Here is a 16,412-nt window from a genome sequence, read left to right as displayed (position 1 = left end):
CGTTTTGTGGATTTCATAAATCTTTAGTTCTATAAAAAAAATAAAGACCCATCGTAGGCAAGATTAATGTGGGAAATAAAGCTTAACGATCACACTAAAAGATTTATCTGCCTTGGTTTTTTCTCCCACTTTATTGTACCGTTACTTATAATATGAAATTTGTATCATATTATGTTTTCCAAGGCTTGATATTTGATGTGTCTAGTGCTTTTTACATTCTGAAGTGAACTTTTATCTTTTTCGAAGAGTAGTATTATAACAGCATATTTGGAATTTGTTATTGATCTAGATCAAAGTCCTCAACTTCAGATACTGTTAAGTGGTCGAATATCTAATTACTACGCTCGTGGCGATTACCTCGATCTGCATTTTGAAACGTTACTAACACGTGTTTTGGTGCACTGAGATCATGTTGGGTACTTATTTGCCGTTTTTCATGTTGACTACTGCTCGCCGTGGAATACACGTTTGATGTTTTAACATAATTCATCCCGCATAAATGATCTAACGGCAAACATGTAGGTGAACTTCAATATATTTGTCCACGGTCCATTCCACTGCTACGCTGGAGAAATTTTCCAGCTTCTCTTGCAAAAGATTTATCATTTTCCTCATTAATATTATCAATGTCTTTGCGATTTAAGATCACACGAGCATCACCATGAAATCACGGATTTTAAAGGCATCACAATTACCACTGTTAAACGGCATAATCAAATGCATACGGTGAAAAATCTCCATCTTAACCGAGGAAGTGTGCGTACGCTGTAAAATTGACATACTCCTTGAACGTATCTTCGAAATAATTTCACCACGTTTTTACCTGGCTCTTCTTCGATTGGAATAATTGCCAATAATCTTGGAAATCACCACGACGTTTATGTAATATTACGACCAGGGGCTTAAGCTAAGTAGCAAGACAAGGTAAACCCAACAAATTTGATAGTTTCCAAAATAAATATTTATTTCCCTAAAATATAAAATAAAAAAAAATTGAAAGAATTAAAAAATAACTTAAAGTATATGAATTCCCAGAAAGTTATACTAAACTGTACTATCAGTTTCATATTAACCCAGAAACTATCCAAATATATTCGGATTGAAGGTTCTAATGTGTTTAGGGGGCGCTCACCAGTTAGTATGTACTTTTGAGAGAGTGACGTATGTAAGGTGAAGTTGTTTGCATTTAATACATGCACAATGGAGAGAATGTTGGCATAACTCTGTGCTACATTGATGTAATATGGATGATATTTCTTTGGATATTGGACTTTTGAAAATTGTACATGATCTAAGCACACTGCTAACTAAAATGACTGCTCCTTTGTGCTAAAAAATCAGCCTGAATTAGTCTAAAGTACGCTTTCCATAGCAGCTATTAAAAGAGGGACAATGAATTTTGCCAGACTAGACAATACCAGCTTCTGAAAGTGCAATGAATGAATTACCAAATATATAAAATGTAAAAACAAACTATCGGCTCTTTTTTTAAAATACATTTTATCTATAAAGTTCAGGAAGTGAAAATGACCAAATTGAGCTAGCACATTTTTGAAAGATGCGTATCTGGAGTAAGGCCAAGCTGTATACTCTGTAACCCATATTACACCCATCAATCGTACACCAAAATAAAGGGAATTAAAGGTTCTTTGAACTATACCTAAGATATACAAGGTCTTTTTTAAATAGCCAGTGAGGAAAGACTTGGAAATTCGTTTTCTTTAAAATTCTAAACCCTATACAAAATAAGAAACTGTAGAACGCAACTGTATTTGCTAAAGTGCTAGCACCACTGATGAATCACAGTTCTAAATCCAAAAGATTTACTTCATGGTAATTCCATGAAAGTAGAATATAATTAAAGTACGTGAATGTTTCACATAATCTAACAGAAATCTTTGAAATGTTCAAGTCCTTAATAATTTCAAATAATCCACAAAGGTACTGTTTGGTTCAGAATAAATGTTTTCCACTCTGTTAGCCACGAATAAATCACGATTTCCTCTCACAACTTTTACAAAATCTGCATATAGATTAAGAATCCTAATGTGGTGCTTTAATTCTCGTATATAGTCTCTATGCATTAAATCAACAAAATATGAATCACCCCAAAAGATTCTCGAACATTTAAATCCTTCAATTGTGAAATACTCAACAAAATTATTGAGCCAATCAAAAACAATGGCGTGCATGATATCTCTACAGGACAAATGGACCATAGTTTCACGTGATGTTTTCATGATCTCTATTCAAACTAAAGCAGGGCGTACTTGAACGAAATAATATTTGACTTGACCTTAGCAATCAACCTTTGGGGAAAGTACATATATGTACTCTTTTTATTACTGACCAGCCACAGCATTAAAAACTTTAAAAACAAATATCATTGACACTAATGACTTAAATAAAAAATCTATTATAAATTAATCAATAAAAAAGATATACGTAACAGTAACTCAGACTCAGGGACTTGCACTTGTCATGATCTCTCGGCAGCCTCAGTGGCGATACGACAGCAAAGCTCTTTTCATCGCCACCCACTTATGCTATTTCAGCCCGCTTGACGTGTGTGAGAATCTTGATATAATACACTAATACACGCTGCTATTTCGCGAAATTGCTACACAGTCCACTGTGTGCCTCTGGAGAAAGTCCTAATAATACAAGCGTTTCGGCTTTTCTCATACCTCTTGTAATCCTTATCTCGACGCTCTCGCGTGAGTTGTCTTAGTTGCATCAAAGTCAGTGAATTTATATATAAGAGACGTCATTGTCTGATTGAGAAATTTTTGTAGTGCTGTTTTTATTTTACCAGGGTCAGAAAATGCAATCACATCACTCATGGCTATTATTTCACTAACTTCTGTATCGTTTTCAACTGTGCTGACTTCGTCGGGAGTTTCTACAATCATAAGTTAGGTGAGTCTACGACGGCGCGCATGATAATACTCGCGAACAGATCTGCCTAATCACCAAAACTGATAACGCGACTTTACTCCGATACTACATTTAAGACATGGTCGAGCACCTAGACCAAAACACAGGGTAAGCAAATGGGATTTATAATATTCGTAATGACATGCTCTGCCGCAGAATTAATATTTTCCAAGGCACACATCTTTGCAATGATTGCCTCCCGATGCCATTGAACTTATTATATTTATGCGAAAAGTTTATCTACTTGAGTAAGAACACAGTACCATATACAGTAATCTCTTAATTAATGGCAACAAGCTGAAATAATATACGTAATTCTTATAAACAAACAGGCCTGCAATTCGAATAATCAGTATAAAAAAATCTGCAATCGTATGTAAGAACGTATAAGTCAATGTTATCACAATTGAGCTCAAAATACCCATTACTGACTACTTCGCCATCCCGCATATTTCCGTTTGCAATGTCAAATTCAATATATATTTTCAACGTTTTGGATTATCTATATATATCAGCTGTGAAATTTAGTTCTCTTGACTTAGAAAGGATTTCATAATAGATCTCCCAATAATTAATGAGTGAAGATGCCATTGCTATACTATTACTGAAAATATCTCTTTAATTGTGGTGATTCTCGCTCTTTTCGTTGTCAATGTTGACGTAACGATCTTCGTCACTAGGTTCACACACAGACGTCAGCCACTTGAAATTTCCTTGCTCAATATAAAACAATGACTTTTCTGACTTTTTGTTATATGTTTGACCGAGTCTACGTCATTGTGCTTCCAGTAGAATCTCTAAGTCAATTTTATTTTCAAGATGATGTGGATGCTCGTTTAAAAAATGATAGTTAATTTGAGCCTCTTTGACATCCATTTAGACCAGTACCCTGAAATGAGCGGACTCCTGCCTGCAGATGGTCGCCTGCCTTCCTGGTCACTACCTCCCTTGCCTCAGTCGGACACAAATAAGTGTGCAACGCTTGCATGAAACACCTAACATAAATAAAAGCAAACATAAATGAATAGCGAGTGGAACTATGGTGTCAGAATCGTTACACAATTATATCAAGAGGCCTACAAGAACTATCCAGTCCAGCAGCTAGTAGAAGCAGCTAACTACTTTTTTACGCTACACAGCTACCATTCCCGAAACTACCTGAGAGGGAAAAGAACTGCGGAGAAATGTAAAGAAGCAGAAGAAAAACGGGGAACCTTTGCTTAAAAGGACCTTCTAAGGGCTACCAATATTGCCTCATATCAAGGGAACCATTTTGGCCTAGTATCCCGTTTCGATAAAACTATTATGTACACTAACTTGATCTTTCAATCCACCGCTTCAAAATTCAAACCTTTTATGACCTAACAATGACCAAACTTATTATATGTCGCTTAGACATATTAGTTATTTAAAATTTGTATGGCATCTACAACGTACACTATGTACTAGAATTTTTACGATTGTTACGACGCAGGAAAATTTTACAACTTATTTTGATTTGACCCAATTGCACAGGTGGCTAACACATTATTGGCACTTTTTATTGTACATTAGTACAACTAGACTAAATTTGACTAAGTACGGGCAGGCGTTCTTGGGAGTGCACGATATCCATGGCTGGTTTGCCGAGTTCCTTGCTATCTTGCCTCTCTCGGACATCGTATAACGGTGGAGATATGGGACAATTTCCACCCGCCTAAAGCTAGGTGTTTCGATGTGACATCATCTCTGCGACCAATCGCAACGGGCATTACATACTGCTTGTGTCGACACCTTGTACAGTCAATAATGGACTGAAATCAACTCTTTGTTAACATGAGTGTATGTTGGGCCCATTCCCACTCATGAAAGCCCTTCATTCAGGTCGTTAGAGACATATAGTCCTACGACCTGACGGCTAAATTAGCAGTGCTCCTTGAGCACATAAACGCCTGGGGGATGTGGCACTAATTCCTTCCCCCAGGAACATTTAGCATCCCGCTGTGCCGGAATAAACCCGTCGCACATGCCCTTTTGGGCGCACGGACGTAAATCCAAGTAATCAATCAATCAATCAAAAACTCCTTGACAAATGTGATGACACATTTAAGCAAAATGGCGATTTAATCTTTTCTGTAACGTTAAACACTCAAATATACGAACAATGTGATTTCCTCATTATATATATATATATATATATATATATATATATATATATATATATATATATATATATATATATATATATATTCACAAATTCTTTCAAAATACCATACACATCAATTGGTAATCTTTTTTTTATACTATTACGAGTCTATGGTCTTAAAATAATCAATTGAAAAGAGTGAGAGAGAAAAAAAAGTTTTCAAAATTTAACAAATAATTTATTTCCCTCTGAATACAAAAAGTGAATAAAACGTAAAAAGAACTTAAGACATTGCGAAATAAGTCCCAAGTAATCCTAAAATTTAGAACACAAGTCCTAATGATTGAAGTTCTGAACAAACTTTAGTGGTATCCTAAAATAAATCCAACGCTGGAAGAGTTAATGTGCTGTGTTGGCCGTGTCGTTATGATGTGCCAACAGTCTTTTGTTGAATCACTATAATACAATCCAAGTATAGTTCTTTATTTGAATTTCTCTATAATTCCCACTTAGTCTCTTCTTCCAAGAATAGAATTTTAGATACAGAGCACTTCATATTTCCAGTGAATAAATAATTTGAATAAATAAATTCCAGCCCAATGAAATACTGGATACAACAATGCTTCTGCCTCAAGATCTTAATGCACGAATGAATAATTTCTAGAAAGAAAAACAACAAGATTATATAGTTCTCTACTTGACGTCAGGTCACAATTAGCATGTTCCATTTAAAAAAAAATAAAAACAAACTATTACCTAATGGAAAATTTCATTCTGGAAAGTTCCAACTGTTTACATGATAAAATCTTAGTCATAATTAGAAAGTCTATTATTAAAATTAAAATAAAGAACATAGCAAATACTCTGTCTGATATTTAACCCATACTTATTGAGAAAAAAATTAGCTTTGCATTGGTTGCTTACAGAATTAAAAAAATGATTTAGTCAGTAAAAAATGAACTTGATTTTTTATAAGGTCAAGTCCAAATTACAATTATCCATTGCATATGATGAAATAATAAATACTAAAAAAACTAATAATCCTAATTTAGAATTGTATACAGTATAGTAGCAACTAATAATCCTAATTTAGAATTGTATACAGTATAGTAGCAACTAATAATCCTAATTTAGAATTGTATACAGTATAGTAGCAACTAATAATCCTAATTTAGAATTGTATACAGTATAGTAGCAACTAATAATCCTAATTTAGAATTGTATACAGTATAGTAGCAACTAATAATCCTAATTTAGAAATATAACTTTAGTCACACAGAAAATAAATCTCAACATATGCAGTGTAGTTGCAATCAGTGATATTGGCCGGACTGGAAACTTCGCTTGTGTGCAGAGGCTGTGTGTGGAATACAGTTACAATAATAATGATAATAATTGTCGCTTTATTCACCACACAAGCGTTGATGTAAATCAGGATCATGTACGTGTACGAGTAGTATGATGATTGAGGGTTTAGATTGTTACTGATCTAGGTTAAAGTCTTTTACCCCACATGAATATCTTCTGGCATGGGTGCCTAGTGGTACGTTTGTGTTCATGTAATGTGAGGACAGTGTCATGGGGGGGGGGGGGAGGGGGAGGAAGTCTTTGACATAAAGGAGTAACAAAATCCTAAATATCTATTAAAATACTACTCGTGGCGATGAAAAGGCCCCCATATCGATGCACCTTCGCCTTCTTAGATCGGAAACTTATGGGTCTTGCGACTTGGCGATGATGTAGTTACCCATCCAATCCCTCCCTGTACATACTGAGCAGAGTCGATCACCTACTTCTCTATCTGATATAGCTGAAACGTAATTTGTCGGTTTTGAATTACTAGTTACTTGCCCATGTCAGGCATACCATTTTCGAATTACTAGTTGCTTGCCCATGTCAGGCATAACATTTTTGAATTACTAGTTACTTGCCCATGTCAGGCATAACATTTTTGAATTACTAGTTACTTGCCCATGTCAGGCATAAAAATCCGTAAATAAGTTTACTCGCCCATCATCTTCTAGTCTCTATCACATTTTTGGAGGCTCCAACAACTGCCCAGATCGATAAGGTTCAGCGCGCTATAACCAATGTCTCTTATTGTTATAAATATTTTTTAAAAATACTTATTGTCAATTATGCCTATATTTTCTGAAAATTACAACACTTCTTTGCGTTTCTAATTTGATAAAGCCAGAGCTAACGAAAGACCACAAATATCTGGAAGAAATCCGCAGCTTGCAACATTTGTTTCTATTATTAGGCAAAATATTTTTACACGATGTGCCAAATGTTTCTGGCTCACGAGTTACAGAAATTTGTTAGAGATTATAAAAGACAATAAACCGCCTGCACGAATATGCGGAATGCTATATTTATTTATATCATACACAATTTAAGAAAATAAATAAAAACTGTACTAATATACACAAAAAATTAAACGAAAGGGGCGAAAATATCTTTCATTTCTTTCTTCATAAATCAGCAATTATTGTTTGTTTTTGTTGGGTTAAACATCATTTTTCCTCACATGATAGGCTATATATAGCGGCCAGTATATTTGGTGGAGAAAGAACCTGGTACGACCCCGAGAAGAACCACCGAACCACGGGAAGCTACTGGCAAGCTTTCTCATATACCCACATTTGTACAAGCCGAGCCTCTGACACACGCGGAGAGGGGTGAGATGTGTAAGTGACCTGCAGTCCATCACCTTAGACCACTTGGCCACCCGTGGCCCCGACCAGCAATTAAATGTTAGGTTGACGGTAGTAAGTTAATCCTGTAATTACTAATAACAATGAATTATTAGAATGTCTTTGAGTAAAGAAAAACGAGTTGTTGTAACTTGAAAGCATGAATACATCAGCTACAATATACAGTTGCACTTTAAAGTTGAATATGGGAGAAAGTAAATATTGCATTGCTCAATCCTCGGGTCAAACGAATACGCATAAGGCATTTTTGTTATTGTTGTTGAATTGTTATGTTTCATTTACGAATAATAACATCAAAATTAAAAGTCATCGTCTCAGAGCACACAATTACGATCAAAGCACAGACACCTCTTTTTGTCAGTCAGATTGGGAAACTATTGCTAGATCCCTCTCCCCTTTTTTCCGATCAACGCTTGACATCGTTAGTTTTAAATTTTATTACTGAGAGACACGAATTCATATAATTGGCGTAAGTTTTATATTATCATTCTAGTAAAATATTATTAAATCTGCTAGGGAAACGACGCAGAAGGAAAGAAAGAAAAATAAAATTGACTAATGGCGGCATGATAATATCTCAGAAAAACTTGTCACTCTTAATAATATGTTAACTTACAAATAATGTTTACTTATCGTATTGCCAAGCCTCAATTTCGTTCCTTTTTCGATCTTATTTTGTCGCTTATTTGGTTCATTTATCTGACTTTTAGGTTTCGACGGCACAATGGGGTATGACTAAATTACGTAACGGAAATATGGAACGCAATGGAAGTAAAATACGCAATGGAAATCAGCAAATTGTATATTAACACATTTTCGTCACTGTCTGAACTAAATATGATTTCTGGTTATAAATTGACATCGAAACATAAATGTAAACACTTAATTTAAATAGTAGTGCATATTTAATAAAAGACCGGCATGCTTCGCAATGGAAATCATTATATGCAATGGAAATTTCAGAAGTTAAGGCATCTTATTTAGTGGTATTTATCTCGAAATATCGATAAATATTTTTTTGGTAATTTTTAAGTTATTAATTTAATTGAAAAAATGCATTTTATATGACAGTGACCGGTCTGATGCATAAATGGAAGTCGAAAAACACAACTTAACCATTTATCTTATGTTCGCGCTCCGAAGTATATTAAGAAATACGTTTTTATATTAAAAAAAGTATTGTTTGAATATATTAATTTTGCGGCTTTTTATTTATGATTTCCAATATGCCAGCAGGTCGGTCACATAAAATTATTTGAGTAAACTTGCACTGTTATTTAAAATAAGTATTAAATTTGTATGTTTTGATGTCAGAATTCATATTTAGTTCAAACAGTGACGAAACAGTGTTAATATACAATTATTTGGTTTCCATTGCATATTTTATTTCCAATGCGTTAAATTTTTCCATTTCGTCTTTTAGTGATACCTTCAAAATGCTCTTGGTAGGACACGCATGCGCGGTCTCTAAGATAAATAGTATGGCGGCAAACGAGCACCGAGTGTCAGGGACGGGAAAATTCAGCCATCAGTGACATGGATTTTAGTGGATAGATACAAGAATGAATTGCCAGACAAATTTAGAAAATCGTATTCGGTTGTTTTGTGAGATATACTGGTGAAAACCCTTTTAAAAGAAAATGGCAATGGAAAAGCACTATGTGCGGACGGACACTCACGCAAGAGCAATTACTGCTCTTGGGTGCAATCCAGTCCGCAGGGAAATACTTATGGGATGTGAAGGTATATATCTCTCTTGGCCTATTTGATACGTATAATTTATTGAAAAACTATGTATTGTGGACTTAAATTTTGTTCCTTTTTGGTAATGTATGAGAGCTAGCTCATCTGAAAATAGATTAATATTCATACACATCATCACTAAGAAAAGCCCGGTACAGCGGTGTAGCAATGACCCAAGCAACCTCTTCAGCTTGGGAGTTGGGGAGACGGCCCAAAATTCCAATCAAATAAATCTTTTATTGGGAGGTGCCTTGAATTTATTGTAAGCCACTGGTCAGGTAATCAGTGTCAAAATCTGGTCTCTTTAGATCAATGTGCAGAAAGCAGTAGGTTGACATCAGTAGTATGCAGTTACACTGAGAATACCTGTAGATGGAAAATCATTCTGAAATAATGTGGTGTCATAATTACTGTGAATCATAAATGAAATACAATAATTTACCTGCATATGGAAGTTGCCATAACCATTTATTTATCAGCTATCTCCTCAGCTGTGTTAAGGGAAATATTGTAAAAGATCCCAACTTTACAATAAATAATACCCACTTCTTTGCAGAATTCTCTTGACTTCTTTATATGTTTAATGGTGCTATTTACCCATCTTTTATGGTTATACTATTAAAGAGAAAGATTCTGTATTTTCTAATTTATAAATGCAATTATGATGTTTACCAACATGTAGAATAGAAATAGGGTTAAGTAAACAAGCCAATGTCAGTTTAAAGATCTTTAGAAAAAAGCTCTCCATAAAAATTGGGATAATATATTGCTAATAATTTTATAAATGAATCTGGGCAAAGACCATATTTTTATTTTCACAGCTTTTTGACAGGAGAATATCAGACACATGAGAATCTGCCTATTCATGTTTGTATTTTGAGATAATTGAAAGAAATTGTATATTCTGTGGTCAGGTGATGTAAATAATTGACTAATTTCTCTTCATAATCAGCAACCTGTCAAACAGCTGATTATAAGATATTTACAGTGCTAAATCAAGTAATATTTATCATTGAGTTCCAATATAAAATTTTCAAATCAAGTAGATAAAAAAGTTAATTAAAAGTAATCTGGATATTTTTAAAAATTGAGATGCTTCCATTATTTCCTTTTACATGCATATAAAATATTTCCAAAAGCGTGCATTACATTTTTGGATAGGAAATTTGGATAGCTTCAGACACCTTAATTTTTAAGAATGCAGGAAAGAATTCATACGATCAAGGTTTTTGATATTCTTTTTGCAGAGAATGTGCTTTTAGGTAGCTCAAATTAATAAATTTTCACAGCACATACATTGTATTCAGTTAGGTAACAGTGGCATTCAAAAGCTTTTGGGGTGAAGACTCCATTGGTACACTAATAAGTAGAATGAGTACTGGATTTGAGCCAGGTAACTTTAAATGATTGATTTAATTATTGTTTAATATGTAGTAAACAAGTTATTAGCAGTCTGCTATTCATAAGTAATTTGTTGTAAGAGGGCCTAATTGTCAATCTTATCAGATGTCTGGATGGTGCTGCCTCAGTGACCATAATCAAAGCATTTGTAGAAGATTCTTAATAAACAGAATTACATGTTGATCTACCATACATGCTCACTTAAAAGTTGAGTCCAGCTGTAAACTGCACAAATCGAGATTTTCTGTCTCATATAAATTTGACAGCAGATCTGGATTTATACAGTTTGCTGGGAGACAAATAGCATAGATCCTGATCTGCCAGTGCATTATGCAAAGGCAGATTAGGGTCTTTAATGTTTGTAGTGAGTACATATGGTACTGTACAGTATTTAGAGTTTATTAATTGGTTTTCAAGTAAAGTATGCACTATATACATTTAAAATCCATAATATCAGTCATTTATAAAGGTAGAGGTTACAGTTAATTTGAGGCCTACCAGTAGTATATAATGAATGAATGCATGCATGTATAGGGTTCAACAGCACATCAACACAGTTCAGGCTATATATTGCCAGCTAAGTTTTGGTATTGCGCAAAAATGTATACAAAACAAATATCAGGTTAAAAAAAAGTTAAAATTCTTCCAATGTGAAGTCAAATGTTTGAAATAAGATGCATTCTTATTAAAGGTTAAAATCCTCAGGTGGAACATGATCACAGGTCAACATATAGGAAGACATGTTTGGATTATTCCAGATCCCCATATCCTTAGGGGGAGTGTACAATGAAATCGAGCTATGATTAAGTACTGTTTTATTCAGAGCCGCACAGAAATTATTCTCAATTGAGAATGTGAATAAATTCATTTTTTAAAAATTCTTTGGTATGCCAGGGAATCTATTTGTTTGTAAATATTAAATAAGTAATCTGAAAACATAGGTGTGTTTTTCTCTATACATGTAAATGTAAAATGCTGACTGTCAAAGATGATTTTCATATCATTCTGTATTCATTAAATTAACAAATTTAAATCAACTTAGACCCAGTAGCATTTCCTGAACTTATATAATTTAAGTCATGTTCAAATTATTCCATCTGAGTTGATTCCATGCGCGTAATTTTAACATTACATATGTCAGCATTCTAAATTGCATTATTTCAACTCTCAATAATATCTTTGTATTTTGACAATAGCTAGTGTCAATTTTAACATTACATATGTCAGCATTCTAAGCTGCATTATTTCAGCTCTCAGTAGCATCTTTGTATTTTGACAATTCATTTCATGACATATGTTCGTAACCATCGTGGTAATTATAGTAATAACATCACTGAAGTTAACAGTTTAGCATACAGAATGTTGGAAGTAAAATGTTGGTATAATTCAAGTTAGAATAATATAATCCAGTGATGCACAACTCAAACATTTACATGGGTCAGATATGACCTTGATTGTAATTAAGCAGGATGCACTGCACAAGGTTTGCATCTATAATAAATCATAAATACACATACATTAAGTATGAACATAGGCTGCAAGCTATATGTAGCCTGCATGTAATGTGTTGTGTACTTCTGATGTGGTCAGTGCTGTCTGTTGTTATAATGTCACCCTTTATGACAACATATTGTACTGCAATTAAAATGGTAACAGCTCTCAGTCATGAATATGACAGACTGAAAGCAAACAAGACATGTCCATGGATTTCTGATTCAACATCTGCCCTGGTTGACATTCACTGTCTCACTGGAGAGAGAGAGAGAACTATCTGAAGATGTGAGACTGAAGTATTACAATATCAACAAATGATTTTTTTCTGTAGATGTTGACTAAGAAGCTTTTTAAAAGCTTGGCATGAGTCAACTGACTATATAGGGTGGTATGGAATTCAAGTTTCACTTCAGAAAAAACAAAACTCTTCTTATCAAATTCGTAATTTGGTTTAGGTACAATAAATTGTTGTTTGAGATGAATCTTAGTTCATACATATGTACATTTTCAACAAAGTTAAAGTTACATTTATGATAATCAGAAACCAAGCCATGAAAGGATTTATAGACTAGTATGCCCTTTTGAAACTGAATTCTCTGCAGAAATGGAAGCCACTTTAGCGTTTTAAAAAGATTTGTTGATGGTTCATCTAAATCAGCATCAAGAATAACTCAATCTACTCTTTTTTTGAAATTCCAGTCATCTTTCTTGATTTTCTGTATCACTATTTAATGACCATATCAACTTGTATTTTCAAGCACAAGATATTGTCTATCATGATGCCAAGTACTTTTTCATTTGCAGACTGTTGTATATCCATTCCTTTTATTATTACATTGAAGTCATCTTTCTTAGCTTTTACTCTTGCCTGAATACCTGTAATCATCATTGATTTGGCTGCATTTATTGTTATACCATTGTGCTCACACCAGTTATTTATTTTTGCCAAATCTTCCCTTAATTTAGTGCTTATCTCATGACCAGTTGATCCAGTCTTATATAATGTTGTATCATCTGTGAATATGTTGATCATGGATAGTTCAATGTGATATGTAAATCATTGATTTGCATCAGAAAGAGTCATGGTCCAAGAACTGATCTTTATGAAGCACCTGAATTTATCAGTTTCTTATCTGAAAATAGAAACTTTCTGTTGTCTGCCTTCAAGATATGTTTAAAACCAAGTTAAATTTTTATTGTTAAGTTGATATATGCTGAGCTTTTCCAGCAGGATTTTGTGATTTACAAGGTCAAAGCATTTGTAAAGTCAAGAAACTCTGTACCTACAAGGTTACCTTGATCTATTGCTGTTAACCAATTATCCACCATTCTACTTAGCGTAGTCTGGCATGAATGTCCTTCATGAATATCTGATTGTTGTCAATATTGTAAATCAAAAGATTCCAGGTAGTTTCTAAATTCACTACAAATTATGTCTTTCTAAAATCTTTGCAAATGATGATAAAACTGATAGAGGTCTATTGTCAATCATAAGAACTGCCATATTATGTATTGGAGTTACTTTTGCCAGTTTAATCCTGATCGGAAAAATGCACGTCATACTGAAGTATTATAATATCGTCAAATTTATAAGGAAATATTTTAAGAAAAGATTCAGCTCAGAATGTCTGTCTGATATATCCTTGGTGTAGAATATTTATGATTGTCATGTGCCTTACTATAATGGAGATCATGACAGACTGAAATATTTGGGTCTGAGATATTCCATGCTGTAACAGCATATAATATTTAGCATTGACATGTGCTTTGCTGTAATTAATCACCACAGTGTAAGATAATTAGGACTGACACATGCCTTACTGTAATGGATCACCACAGTGTAAGATAATTAGGACTGACACATGCCTCTCTGTAATGGATCACCACAGTGTAAGATAATTAGGACTGACACATGCCTCACTGTAATGGATCACCACAGTGTAAGATAATTAGGACTGACACATGCCTCACTGTAATGGATCACCACAGTGTAAGATAATTAGGACTGACACATGCCTCACTGTAATGGATCACCACAGTGCGAAATATATAGGTGTGAGATACTCATTCTTGCTACACAGTCTAAATATCTAGGACTGACATGTGCCTTGCTGTATTGGATTGTCACAATGTAACATATACGTATATAGTACAAACACATGCCAAGCTGTAGTGAATCACCAAAGTGTTAACTATTTAGGACTGAAACATGCCTTGCTGAAATGGATGAGATAATATCTTTAGTGTTCTGTAAATTATTTAATAATTTTGGTGAATTTTCCTCACAAAATCTTGTAGTAATCAGTAATATTTCTTAAATTTTGTTGTGAAAAAAAAATGTCTCGGAAAATAAATAACTTTTCCAAAACTAACATTGTAATAAAAAAAGTTTAGCGTGTGTATGGGTACATCAAGCTATATGACTATTTCTTGGGGCTAAGATAGAATCATGTACTTCTGACCAAATAGTCCCTGTGTTCTGTACACATTTCAATGCTTCCTATTTATTTCATCAGGGACCCATCATCTTGCTAATATAGGTCCCTGATTTCATAGGCATGCATATCAAAATAGCAAAATCTATAGCCTGAATGATTTATCACTTGTGAAGGGTGAGCGTTGAACATTTTAAAAGTTGTCTTAGTTACTGATAACATTTTTTTTCTCAGTTTGATAATTACTTTTAAAGATATTCGTTTAAGGAAAACAGAAAAGATACAAATGAAAGTCTGAGACAGAGCTTTGCTGAAACTACAAAAGAATGGTAAACTGAAGGTGAAAGATAATTAATTTATCTGTAGAAAAAAATTATCATTAAACAAAATGAATACTCTGGAGGAAAAAGCAGTTATATTGTCTTATATTAAAGACAGTATTGTAATTATTTATCTAATTCTACATTGATGATGAGACACAGCAGGCTTACTGTTGGGTTTATAGGTCATATCTGAACAATAGATTAGTGCTCCATGATTAGAAACAGTAATGCAGCAGTCACAGGGTAATCTTTTTCATTCAGATGTCATAGCACCATTGCAATGTGCATTATGTTAACACCTTACTGGTACTTGGAGCTGTCATTATGGTACATCATATCTTCTCTGATGTAAATATCTGCAGCTACCTTTATGGTACAGTGTAACTTCTGTGATGTTAATACTTCTGCTGTCATTATGGCATATGGTAACTTCTGTGATGATAATACTTACAACTGTCATTATAGCAGACTTTAAGTTCTGAGATTTTAATACTTGCAGCTGTCATTTTGTTACATGGTAACTTGTGGAATGTTAATACTTACAGCTGTCATTTATGGTACATGGTAACTTGTGGGATGTTAATACTTGCAGCTGTCATTTATGGCACGTGGTAACTTGTGGGTTGTTAATACCTGCAGATGGATGTTAATACTTGCAGCTGTCATTTATGGCACATGGTAACTTGTGGGATGTTAATACTGGCAGCTGTCATTATGGCACATGGTAACTTGTGGGATGTTAATACTGGCAGCTGTCATTATGGCACATGGTAATTTGTGGGATGTTAATACTTGCAGCTGTCATTATGGCACATGGTAACTTGGGAAATGTTAATACTTGCAGCTGTCATTATGGCACATGGTAACTTGGGAGATGTTAATACTTGCAACTGTCATCATGGTAACTTGGGAGATGTTAATACTTGCAGCTGTCATCATGGCACATGGTAACTTGGGAGATGTTAATACTTGCAGCTGTCATCATGGTAACTTGGGAGATGTTAATACTTGCAGCTGTCATCATGGCACATGGTAACTTGGGATATGTTAATACTTACAGCTGTCATTATGGCACATGGTAAATTCTATGATGCTAATACTTGCAGCTGTCATTATGGCACCTGTTAATGTATGGGATGTTAATTATTACAAAAATGGTATTTAACAGTATGTCATCAAATGAGCTTTGTGAAAAGGAAATATAGAGTTGGGAAAATATAGTCAGGAATTTAGTATA

At 34.0% G+C, this 16,412-nt stretch overlaps 1 protein-coding gene across 1 annotated transcript in view; it reads left to right on the top strand.

Moving 5' to 3' along the window:
- The first annotated feature begins 9,270 nt into the window (after window positions 1-9,270).
- Window positions 9,271-16,412, top strand: part of LOC149801930 (uncharacterized) — a 96,610-nt gene continuing 89,468 nt past the window's right edge. Inside the window, exon 1 of the mRNA XM_089956310.1 lies at window positions 9,271-9,522. Within this exon, the coding sequence (XP_089812436.1) occupies window positions 9,420-9,522 (103 nt within the window). The 5' untranslated portion in view covers window positions 9,271-9,419. The remainder of the gene's footprint in view (window positions 9,523-16,412) is intronic.

Source organism: Sinohyriopsis cumingii, chromosome 4 (assembly GCF_028554795.1).
Source record: "Sinohyriopsis cumingii isolate HCF-2022 chromosome 4, ASM2855479v2, whole genome shotgun sequence".
Lineage (NCBI taxonomy): Eukaryota > Metazoa > Mollusca > Bivalvia > Unionida > Unionidae > Sinohyriopsis > Sinohyriopsis cumingii.
The sequence above is the reverse complement of the archived record's forward strand: the minus strand, read 5'-3'. Positions and strand labels throughout refer to the sequence as shown.